General features: G+C 42.9%; 1 protein-coding gene across 2 annotated transcripts in view; it reads right to left on the bottom strand.

Annotated features, from left to right (window-relative positions):
- The window catches only part of heatr1 (HEAT repeat containing 1), a 95,879-nt gene that overhangs the window by 17,188 nt on the left and 66,237 nt on the right, over nucleotides 1–12,454 (bottom strand). The window contains exons 30-33 of one of the 2 annotated variants that reach the window (XM_038814348.1): nucleotides 9,341–9,571; nucleotides 7,506–7,635; nucleotides 5,610–5,779; nucleotides 3,377–3,429 (exon numbers count right to left, since the gene is read on the bottom strand). In XM_038814348.1, the coding sequence (XP_038670276.1) occupies nucleotides 3,377–3,429; nucleotides 5,610–5,779; nucleotides 7,506–7,635; nucleotides 9,341–9,571 (584 nt within the window). Of the gene's footprint in view, nucleotides 1–3,376; nucleotides 3,430–5,609; nucleotides 5,783–7,505; nucleotides 7,636–9,340; nucleotides 9,572–12,454 lie in introns of both variants that reach the window. The other variant, XM_038814341.1, reaches the window with a different exon arrangement.

Genomic DNA, 12,454 nt, shown 5'->3' with positions numbered 1-12,454 from the left:
TCCGCACAGAGTGACCCAGCGGGGAATCAAACCTGGGACCCTGGCGCTGTGAAGCCACAGTGCTATCCACTTGTGCTTCCGTGCTGTCCTAAATTTGTGGTTTACATATCCACTTATACAATGTGTGAGTGTGAGTACATGGGGGCCAGTACTTTAGTTCCTTAGAAGTGGTTTTAATTCTTCTAACTTTCCCCCAGCATATCATTGGAGTAACCCCATTATAATATTATGTGGCCACTTTATTCACTTTTGTGTTCATTTCTGCGCTGGTAACAGTTGACTCTAAACATTAGGTATTGATACAGAATCCGTACAGTGCAGGAGGCCATTTGGCCCATCAAGTCTGCACCGACCCTCTGAAGGTGCACCCTACCCAGACCCCCACCTTATCCCCTGCAACCCCGTAATCCCACCTAACCCACAGATTCCTGAACACTAAGGGGCAATTTAGCATGGCCAATCCATCTAACACAATGTAATTGAGCGTGTTGAGAAATTACTTGTAGTTGAGCATCAGTGAACACCACAAGCTATCAGCTTTTGTATTTGTTTTTTGGACTATTTATTCCCCCTCCACCCCCCACATAAAATTGGAAATGATTTACATTCGAGAAACATGTTTTCAATTAAAATGGGTTTATGCAAGTTTAGTGTTCTGCTTATCATAATCATTAAGACAAAGAGGTGTTTATATATTAATCTTCTATCTTGTTTCAGGTTTTCTACAAACATCTATGCCTATTACTGTTGGGATGATTTAATAATTTCAATCCAACAGTGTGTGTCTGTGTGTAGCCAACGATAGACCTACTGGCAAATTATTGAATGGGGAAGTTGGAGAGGCAGCCCACTCACTTCCAGTGAAGGGATGTAACAAAATCTATTACTCTGGTCAGCCAGTCAGCATGACCTGCTGAGGGAAATACCGAGGTAGCTTATTGAAAAATCAATGTTGACCATGTCCATGTAAGGCATTATCTGTTTTAATATTAGACCATCCCAAAGCAAACAGTAATCAGACTGCTTATCCAGGGTAAGATTGCATGGCATATAATTTTCATTATGAGGAAGAAATGGAACTGAAACCAAGTGGGAGGCTTTGACCATAACATAGCCTGTATATTCACTTGTTATCTGTAAGATAATGGAGGCGAACAATTCACATTAGACCTGGTCTCGTTGAAAATGCTTCCAGTCTGCCTATAAAAGGTTTGAGAAATACAAGAGGGCACATATGAAAGGACTGAAAAGGCTACAATCCCTCAGATGGAGGACAAATCGGTTCCTGAATGCGTTTGAACCCTTTTCTACAAGAACTTTTAAAAGGTGTTTGGTGCATGGACGAAGATATGCACTCAGGGTGGGACACACGGACTGATTATTTGAATGCAATGGAATAGATTTCTTGAATACATATTTAATTAAAGCTAGATTTCTGTGATAGGGTAATTTTCTTTCTTTTATTGTTGTTCATTCATATCTAATTTCTTTTAATAAATGAACAATTTTACAGGAAACAAATTTCCACCTGGATAACAGCGATATCGAAATTGAATTTACACAACATCCAGTTCAGATTACAAGTGAGCCCTTCTGTAACCACACCTGGTTTATGCTATTGCATGATTAGATATTGGACAGTACCATAGAATCATAATATCCTACGGTGGCCAGAGTTAGAAAGGTGCTGCTACAGAGGGGAAGGCAGGCAGGGGGTTTGGGTCTTCCGAACCTGATGTACTACTACTTGGTGGTGAATGTGGAGACGGTGCGGAGCTGGATCAGAAGGGTTGATTCCCAGTGGGTCAGAATGGAGGAGAGTTTGTGCAGGGGGTCAGGATTGAAAGCACTAGCAACAGCGCTGCTCCCGATAGCTCCGGGGGAAAACTCGGAGTCCGGTAATAATAGCTTGAGAATTTGGAGGCAGTTTCGCCAACACTTCGGGTTGGGGGCAGGGTCAAGGGAATTGCCGATTCGGGGGAACCACAGATTTGAGCCAGGAGGTGGGATGGAAGTTTTCGGAAATGGGAGGAGAAGGGGATTAAGACACTGAAAGATTTGTTTCTTAGGGGTCGGTTTGCAGGACTGAAGGAGCTGGAAACGAAGTATGGGCTGGAGCAGGGGGAAATGTTTAGATACATGCAGTTACGAGATTTTGCCAGAAAGGAGATACAGAACGTCCTTGAGGGGCCGACCTCCACATTGTTGGAGGAGGTGCTGGCGACAGGGGGACTGGAGAAGGGGGTAGTGTCAGCGGTCTACGGGGCTATTTTGGAAGAGGAGAAGGCACCACTGGAAGGGATCAAAGCAAAGTAGGAGGAAGAATTTGGAGAATTGGATTTGGAGGACGGGTTCTGGTGTGAGGCGCTCCGGAGACTGAATGCCTGAACCTTGTGAGTGAGGTTGGGGCTGATATAGCTGAAGGTGGTACAGAGAACACCTCACGAGGGCGAGGGTGAGCCGATTCTTTGAAGGTGTAGAAGATGTGTCGTTGATCGCCCGAAGGCGGATCCTGTTGGGATAGAGAGCAGCCTCTCCACCCTGTGCCCTGGCGTGGCGGGGGGACCTGTTGTAATTCTTGACTCTTGAGAAGGTTAAGTTTGAACTGAGGGGAAGGGTGGAGGGGTTCTACAATTCATGGGCATTATTCATTAAGCACTTTCAAGAACTGGATAACCGAACATTAGTTGGGGGGATGTGGGTGGGACGGTGTGGGTGGGAGGGTTTGGGGGAGGGGGGCGCTGTGTGTTAATGGTGACTGTGGGTGATTCCTGATTCCTTTTTGTCATTTGTTTATGTAAACATGCGGGCTGATGTTTGGGGGTTGATGGGTGGATGGGATTGTTGTTATTAATATGGGTATTGACATATTTGTTACTGATTATTGTTTATTGTTGGTGGGTGTAAATTTGGAAGAAAATGTGAAAAAGGAGCAGAATAAAAAATATTTCAAAAACAAGAATCGTAAAATCCCTACAGTGCAGGAGGCCATTCGGCCCATCGAGTCTGCACCGACCCTCTGAAAGAGCAGCCCACCTTGGCCCAAACCCCACCTTGGGCCAATTTAGCATGGTCAATGCAGCTAACGTGCACATCTTTGGATTGTAGGAGGAAACCGGAGCACCCGGAGGAAGCCCAGGCAGACACGGAGAGAATGTGCAAACTCGACACGATCACCCGAGGTCACAATCGAACTAGAGTCCCTGCCGCCGGGAGGCAGCAGTGCTAACCACTGCGCCGCCGCACCATCCTGGTAGGATTCTGAATTTAAGATAGGGACTGTTTATAGGAGGAACAGCACTGATGTACAAATGAATACCTAAGCAAGCCAAAGATTTGGAACAATCACAATAAACTGCAACAGAAAATTGGTCACCTTTGTTCAAACTTCTGCAAAAGTCCTTCTTCAGAACGATCACACTCCGCAACCTAATGTAAAACACAAAGAAATTCAGTGATCGCACTTGACGTTTAACAGGAGCTATTTTATAAAACCAAGTGCCTTCCAGCACAGTATAAAGAATCCTCAGCAAGGAAAGAAGTCAACTGTTCTACGTTAGTGCTTATATTCCACGCAAGCTTCCTCCTAGCCTAATTACCAGTTCACATGCCACCCACATAGCCCTCTATTCCCTTCAGGGTGCAACGGGCCTTCTTTTAGTACCCATAAATATTACTGCGAGTAGCAAATTCTCATGAGAAGAATGTGACTTGATTTAATTTGACAGCACAACTGATTTCCCCAAGGAGACCATTTTCTGTGATACACCACACCGATAGCAATGTCTGCAGAAGGAGATCAGCAAATTAATCCATAGTCTGGTCCATCGGGCCCCCTTATTTTGAAATAAGAACAAAGGCGGCTAGAAGTGCTCAGCAAGTCAGGTAGCAAACATGGAGAGCCAAACAGAGCTAACCTTGCATGCCAATGACCATTCATAGAACATAGAACAGTACAGCACAGAACAGGCTCTTCGGCCCTCGATGTTGTGCCGAGCAATGATCACCCTACTCAAACCCACGTATCCACCCTATACCCGTAACCCAACAACCCCCCCCACCTAACCTTACTTTTTAGGACACTACAGGCAATTTAGCATGGCCAATCCACCTAACCCGCACATCTTTGGACTGTGGGAGGAAACCGGAGCACCCGGAGGAAACCCACGCACACACGGGGAGAACGTGCAGACTCCACACAGACAGTAACCCAGCCGGGAATCGAACCTGGGACCCTGGAGCTGTGAAGCATTTATGCTAACCACCATGCTACCGTGCTGCCCATTAGAGTGTTGCTTTAGTTTGAACCGACGTGTACTTTAAAATAAAAATTCTGACTTCTTCCATCCAGCCTTTTACCCATGACAATTAACATGCCTGTCCAAAATTGTTTTTATTTTCAAATTACTCGACACAACCCCAAATCAGTTATGGGCAGCCTCATGAGTGACGCTTTTCAAAATTTTCAACTATCACAAATGTGAAGTAATTTTAGCTTTGACTCTGTACAAATAAAACATGTTGCAAACTAGGCACTTGAGACCCCTAAATGAATTGTTCATTAAAGCAATTGGCTTGAAAATATACTTCAGTAAGCAATAAAATCAAAGCATTATTTTGCAATTTTCAAATAAAATAAATGGTGAACTGAAACATCACAATAGAACTGGGAATGGGTCAGATGCTGTGAAGCTGCATTGAGGAATAAATAATTGATACCCGTGTATAAAAAAAATAGGATAGACAGGCAGAAAGGCAGGACACTCAGCTCAACCATTCCATGCTAGTATTTATGCTCCACTCAAACCTCCTCCCATTTTTTCTCATCTAAATTTATCATTGTAACCCTTTATTCCCTTCTCGTTCACCATGCTTGTCCAGCTTCACCTTAAATGCATCTGTACCATTCAACTTAACCACTCCCTGTGGTAGCAAGTTCCACATCCCACCACTCTTTGGGTAAAAAGCTTTACTCTGAATTTCCCACTGGATTCTTGGTGACCATCTTGCACTGCTGTCCTCTAGTTAAGCTCTTCCTCGTAGGACCCTATCTGTATCCCCTCTATCAAAACCTTTCATAATTTTAAAGACTTGTATTAGGTCACCCCTTGTCTTCTTTTTCAAGGGAAAAGGGGCCCAGATTGACAAAGTTTTCTTGATATGTATCCCTACGCATTTCTGGTATCATCCTTATAAATGTGACGTCCTTGTAGCTTTCACTCTGTACAAATAAGCCTTGTTGCCAACTAGGCACTTGAGACACCTAAATAAACTGTTCATTAAAATCTTATCTGCCCCCTCTCCAGCGTTTCAATATCCTTTTTTTAAACTGAGAACTATTTTTGGCAATGGGGGTGTGGCAATATATAATGGAGGGTTCTGTACAAACAGACTTTGGTTTGGATCTGTAGTTGGTCTGGCATCTATGGAGTTAACTGGATCTGCACAATAAACTGGATTAATTCTGCTCATTCCACTGAAAAAATAAGAAATGAGCAGTGGTCTAGCACTCAGAGAACAACATCTTCAATATCAAGCAACTAAATACTCAAGATATAAAAAACATTGTTTACAACTAATTATTTATATTAGAAGCAAAACAAAATTACCTTCCCAACAAAGCTATTGGAGGCAAGAATCTGAGCCATAAACGAGACAGAAAGAAATTTGAAATGCCGTAGCTGTTTAGCTGTGTGAGTTTCTAGGTTGAACAGTTGTTCCACTTCGCTTGGCTTCCTTGCTTTGCTCATGGTTGTCCTCATTTTCATCTGTGCATCAGCTGCTATTCAATAAAACACGTTCAAGAAATCAAGTTTGAGGGCAGCACGGTGGCGCAGTGGGTTAGCCCTGCTGCCTCACGGCACCGAGATCCCAGGTTCGATCCCGGCTCTGGGTCACTGTTCATGTGGAGTTTGCACATTCTCCCCGTGTTTGCGTGGGTTTCGCCCCCACAATCCAAAAATGTGCAAGCTAGGCGGGTTGGCTACGCTAAATTGCCCCTTAATAGGAAAAATGAATTGGGTACTCTAAATTTATTTTAAAAAAGAAATCAAGTTTGCAAAAATATTTTCTCCAAAAGGAATTCCGTATGTGTTAAGGAATTTTGAGGGAGTCTAGATGTTAGGACAATTTAGCAACAAAGCAAGAATGCAGGGCGGCACGGGGGCACAGTGGTTAGCACTGCTGCCTCAGGGCGCCGAGGACCTGGGTTCAATCCTACCCTTGGTCACGGTCCATGTTGAGTTTGCACTTTCTCCCGTCTGCCTGGGTTTCACCCCACAACCCAAAAATGTGCAGGGTAGATGGATTGGCCACGTTAAATTCCCCCTTAATTGGAATTTGTTTTAAAAATAACAAAGCAAGCATGCAACAGGAGAATGGCTCCGTGAGTGTTAGGCAGACAGATAAGTTTTTGGGAAGCGTTTCAGAACACGCTTAAATGGTTAAAAACAGAAAACGTAAATGTTGATGGGTAAAATAACTATGAAAGAAACAAAAACACATTTGTGCAATAAACCCAATGCATCAGTCGCCTTCACCCAAGGATAGAGAATGTGTGTGTGGAAGCAACACAGTTCAAAAGTACATAAACCACAAAAGAACTGAATTAACTCTACCCTAAGTAAAATGATTCACATTGCATTCTTTTTTTTTCTTATAAATTTAGAGTACCCGATTATTTTTCCAATTGAGGGGCAATTTAGTGTGGCCAATCCACCTAACTTGCACATCTTTTGGGTTGTGGGGATGAAACGCACGCAGACACGGGGAGAATGTGCAAACTCCTCACAGAGAGTGACCCCACATTGCATTCTTAACCAGTGAAGCAATCCAACATATCATGCTTAGGAAAAAGACTGGGATGAATTTCTGCTGATGTCTTTCTATTTGACAGTTATAACATCAATGGAAGAGCCATGGAAATGGTGGGAAAAATGGTGCAGTCTTTTCCCAGGATTTCTGTAGTGCTTCTAACTGAAGTTATAATGGCTAACCCCTAGATTCTTAGTTATTGAATTTGCTTAACTCATAAAGCAGAGTCCTCTTGGTGGATATTTTGCCGATTAGTAATTTAGTACTAATATTGAAATGTTTCTAATTGTCCATATTTTTTTTAAGAGATTTGCAGAATTTTCAAGTTGCAATGTTAAAAAAACGCAGACAAAATCAACCTGACAGTGAATAAAGTGACTATTCGCTGCTAATAATACCAGAACAGCTTTAAAGTTTGTGCAATCAGAACAGACAAGAAGCTAAGTAAATCAGGCTTCACAGTCATTTATTAGTTTGAAAATCAAAATGAGGACTACTTTACAAAGGGCTTTTATAAAGTGCTGGGGTGATAGAATAATGTCATCAGGCTAACCAAAGATTTGTTTTTTGAATGCATGCCCTGGGGCACACCTTTTTCCCTGTTTAAATGACACCACCATTATTTAAACAGACTGAATTAGGCTTTGCCGAAATGTTTCACTGAAGTTAACAGCATGTCACTTTGCACTTACTTTCTTCCTTATCTTCTGGGAGCTTGGGTAAGTAACGAAAGATATTGATGAAGCTCTGGAGCTGCTCCTGAATACCGAACTCACAGCAAACAGCAATCCAGAATTCAATGTCTCTTTCCAAAACAGCCTCCTGTTACATATAAAAAAAATATACTGAGCTTTATTGGAGGGGGAAATAAAATCCAACTTGTAAATTATTGCTTTCGATAACAGAAGTTCAGTAAGGCAAGGCAAACTGTCAAGAGGTGGGGAGTGGGAGAAAGAGAGGTGGATGACTTGTTTTGAAATCACTGTTTCCACTTGGGAGCAAGCAATGGCTTTCTTTTCCTTCAACAAGGCCGAATTCTCATGCATCATTCTCTAACATCTGACATTATGACTGTTAAAATCTATATTATATTAATAATAATCTTTATTGTCACAAGTAGGCTTACATTAACACTGCAATAAAGTTACAGTGAAAAGCCCCTAGTCGCTACACTCCGGCAGCTGTTCGGGTACACTCAGGGAGAATTCAAATTGCCTAACAGCACGTCTTTGAGGATTTGTGGGAGGAAACCGGAGAACCCGGAGGAAACCCACGCAGACAAGGGGAGAACATGCAGACTCCACACAGACAGTGACCCAAGCCGGGAATCGAATCCGGGTCCTTGGCCCTGTGAAGCAACAGTGCTAACCACTGCGCTGCCGTCGGATACGACTTGAGTACCACTACATTCTTCTGCCAAGTTGCAGCTGTTTCTCTATTTTGTAAGTATGAAGTACAAGTAAACAAATATTTCTTGGTGACTAAATTCTGTAGGTTTCCAAACGAAATGGTAAATAGTACACCACTCGTGGGAGAGAGCCTCCAAATTCCGGGCTTTACGAGGATAGTTTGAATCACCAGAAGACTAAAGGTTTCAGCCCCACATTTAATTTAGCTGGCTCTATAGTTGTAGCTTGGTCTCTAGTTGAACATTGCAAATTTTCAGTGGCAAATGGGAAGGAGCGCAGAACAGAATCACGACAAAAAAACGGCGATCGTAGTAGGCAATCCTTTGGACTTCTCAAAGAATCTGATAAAATGTTACCACCTAATAAAAACTTCCTTAACTGAAAGAGAAAATGAACTCCTCTCAGCCACCACTAAAACACAACTGTCTTATGCAATTCCCCCCACTTTATTTTCCTCTCAACCTATTGAAGTATTTTCATTTGGCATCTCCCTGGATTTCATACAGTCCCCCAGCACAGAACTGTTCTGCAGCCTTTATGATGCTATCTACCATCAACTACAAAATGGTGCAAAATAATAGCCCCGATCAGCCCACCATTACTAAGTGACTTTTCTGTCAAGTATTCATCTTTAATTGAAGAAAAACCTGAAGCAGTAAGTAAATTTGGAATAAATCGGTCCATCATGTCAGATGTAAGCTCCACAATACTTCAATAGTTCAGTAAGTAATAAGAGAATCGTATTTTAATATGCAAGGATTTTTAGGTACATCAAAAAGACAATTGGTCTTAAAACCCTGGGCTGAATTCTCCGCCGTCGAGATGTTCCATATTGCCGGCAGCCCGGGGGGTTTTCTGACGGCGTAGGGCTGCTCCACAATGGGAAACCCCATTGACCAGCCGGCGAAACAGAGAATCCCGACGGCGTGCTGAACCAGAAATCTGGTGCGGCGAGACGGAGAAATCCCTCCTTTATATTTTGTCTCAATCCTTTGTAGACTTTTTTCATCCAATCATTCTTGTTTCAGGACGACTGAATAAGCTATTTGTTCCTTAGTACTCAAGTGCAGAATGATTCCTGCCTTTAGCTGTCCATTCTAAAACACACAGGTCTTTACCTTTTCACCATTTGCTGCTGTAGAAGTGGTCTTGGTCACGTGTTGCTCAAAAAGCAGCAACAGGAGGGTCCAGAGGAAGCGCTCTGCACTGACTGTGTTAATGAGCTGTGCAAGGATGGGTACTCGCCTGTGTTCAGGCACATGTGGCATGGCATCCACAAACACGTGGATAATTTTTGTAACAACATTTTCCACATTCTGTTTAGTTTCTGCAGAACCTTCATCATCAGCCTGCAAAAGAACAACATGGGTAAGAGGTAAAGTGGACAAAATTAACAAGAGGAACAAACATATTTACGAGCAATTCTTCATTTGCAACTTATCCTTTAGTTTTCAAAATAGTGCCTTCCCACCCATTCCCCCATGGATCCAAGCCTTAAGTAAAACTTTGCACAAAATTTTAATATCCTTCTCTGCAAATCACAGTAAAGTGGAGTCTCAGCTGTAAAATTTCTTATATTAAATGGATTTGATTGGGACTTTTCATAGAATCCCTACAGTGCAGAAGAGGGCCATTCAGCCCATCGAGTCTGCACTGGCCCTTGCTCTGACCCTCCCAAGGAACACCCTACCTGGGCCCAATCCCCCGCTCCTACCCTCGCAACCCCAGCTAACCTTTTGGGCAATATTAGCATGGCCAATTCATCTAACCTGCACTTGGACTATGGGAGGAAACCAGAGCACCCAAAGGGAACCCACGCAGACACATGGAGAACATGCAAACTCAATTCAGTCACCCAACGCCGGAATTGAACCTGGGTCCCTGGTACAGTGAGGCAGCAAAATGATTCACCTTGAGCTATAAAGATAGTTTTTGTGAGACGTAAAATAGTTTCAAGGAGCTGCTTCCAACCACTTCCAGTTTGAAATAGCTCCTGGACAAGGTGACTCCAGAGCTGCAAATTTCAGAAGTACATAAACTCAAGAAGTAACAACTATGCAACAGTGGAAGCAAATGTAACACAATGCATGTTACTCCAAAATTATTTAACAACTTTTACTACTCAACGAAAATAATTTGTGCCAGTGAAACCCAAGAGTGTAAAGAATAATAATCATTGCCACCAGAGGTCACTATATGCTGGAAAGTAGTTATAATGCACCTTGGGTGGCTTTGAGCAAGTATCTGCATAGAAATAGGGCTCTGTCACCCCTGCGATGTGTTTATGTACGGCACTGGTTGACAGAAAGCTTATTATTTCAATTTCTTCCCAGAAGACACCGACTTTCTCATGGGAAAACAGCCCTACAGGTTAATGCTTACTTTCTACCTCTCCTTCCATATGAACATTATTTATGCGCAAGCCTATAAACACGTGACACCAACTGCGGAAGGCACCGCAACTGAGCAACAACCGCTCAATGCTGGAGACATACACAATTCCAACTTCCAAAAGCCGCTTACTGAAAGGGAAGAATCCTATTGGAAACATGAAACTCAAAAGATAATAGTCAAACTAGAGGGGAGATGAGAATTCTTTTAAATTGAATTTAGCGAGCACTATTTTATAGGATGGTGGAAGCAGATTCAATATAAATTCTCAAAAGGCAATTGAAATATACTCAAAAGGGGAAAATGTGCAGGACTGTCGGGAGCGAGCAGGGTGACAGCATTAATTGGACAGCTCTTTCAAAGAGCTAGCACAGGCGTGATCGGCTGAATGGCCTCCTTCTGTGCTATATGATTGTAGGTAAAAGCGAATACATATTTAGCACATGTCAGCCATGGCTCAGTTGGAAGCACTCTCGCCTCAAGAGTCAGAAGGTTGTGGATGTGAATCCCATCCCAGGACTTGATCAGGAAAAAAAAAATCAAGGCTGAAACTCCAGTGCAGTTCTGAGCAATTCTGCAGTCGGAGGTGCCGTTTTTTAGAATGATTTGTTAAATTCAGGGCCCTTCTGGCCTCTCAGATGAGTTGAAAAGGTCCAATGTCACAACTTGAAGACGACCAGATAAGTAACTTTCAGTGCCCTGACCAATAATTATCCCCTAATCAATATCATTACAAAAGATGTATCTGGCTACTATCTGATGGATGTTTGTGGGAGTTTGTTGGACTCACATTAGTTGCTGTGTTTCCTACATTAAAAATGTGACAATACTTCTAAACATACTTCACTGTCTGTAAAATGCCTTGGTCATGAAAGATGACATGCGTCTATCTTTTAATACACACACCACTTTATAAATTAATATGCTTGCACAACTTGGAAGCTAATATATCAGAAAAGTTGCTTTGATTTATGAAATGAAATGAAATGAAATGAAAATGAAAATCACTTATTGTCACGAGTAGGCTTCAATGAAGTTACTTCAATGAAGCCCCTAGTCACCACATTCCGGCACCTGTCCGGGGAGACTGGTACGGGAATCGAACCGTGCTGCTGACCTGCTTTAAAAGCCAGCGATTTAGCCCAGTGAGCTAAACCAGCCCACTGTAGGAGTGATGATAATTTCATGGTGCAGCCGACCCCTCTGTAGCCTCCTCCTAACTCCTTAGCAGCTAGAGAATAGTCTGCCCCCACTCCCCAACCGAGTTTTGTCAGAAGCGGATACCTGCTTTCCTGTGAGTTCTGCTTATGCTATGCCAAGCTGCTTTACAACATCTTATTTAACAAGACTTGATAATTCAGTGGTGCTCCTATCATCTATTCTTTTTTTTTAAAAATGGGATGTGGGTGTCACTGGCTAGGCCAACATTCACTGTCCATCCCCAATTGCCCTCATGAAGGTGGTGGTGAGCTGCCTTCTTAAACTGCTGCAGTCCATATGGTGTAGGTACACCCATTATGTTGTCAGGAAGAGAGTTCCAAGATTTTAACTTAGTGATAGTGAAGGAATGGGGATGAAATTCCAAAAGTCATGATGGTGCGTGGCATGGAGGAACTTACAAGTGGTGGCATTCCCATGCATCTGCTGCTCTTGTTCTTCTAGAGTTAGAGGACCTGCATTTGGAAGATGCTGTTGAAGGAGCCTGGGTGAGTTTCTGCAGTGCATCTTGCACTTGTCACACATTGCTGCCACATGATTGATTAAGGCGGTCGATATGTGCCAATCAAGCAGGCTTCTTAGTCCTGGATGGCGTTAAGTTTCCTGTGTGTTGTTGGAGCTGC

Source organism: Scyliorhinus canicula, chromosome 1 (assembly GCF_902713615.1).
Source record: "Scyliorhinus canicula chromosome 1, sScyCan1.1, whole genome shotgun sequence".
In the NCBI taxonomy this organism is placed as follows: domain Eukaryota; kingdom Metazoa; phylum Chordata; class Chondrichthyes; order Carcharhiniformes; family Scyliorhinidae; genus Scyliorhinus; species Scyliorhinus canicula.
Note: the sequence above shows the minus strand (reverse complement) of the source record. Positions and strands in the feature narration are given on the sequence as shown.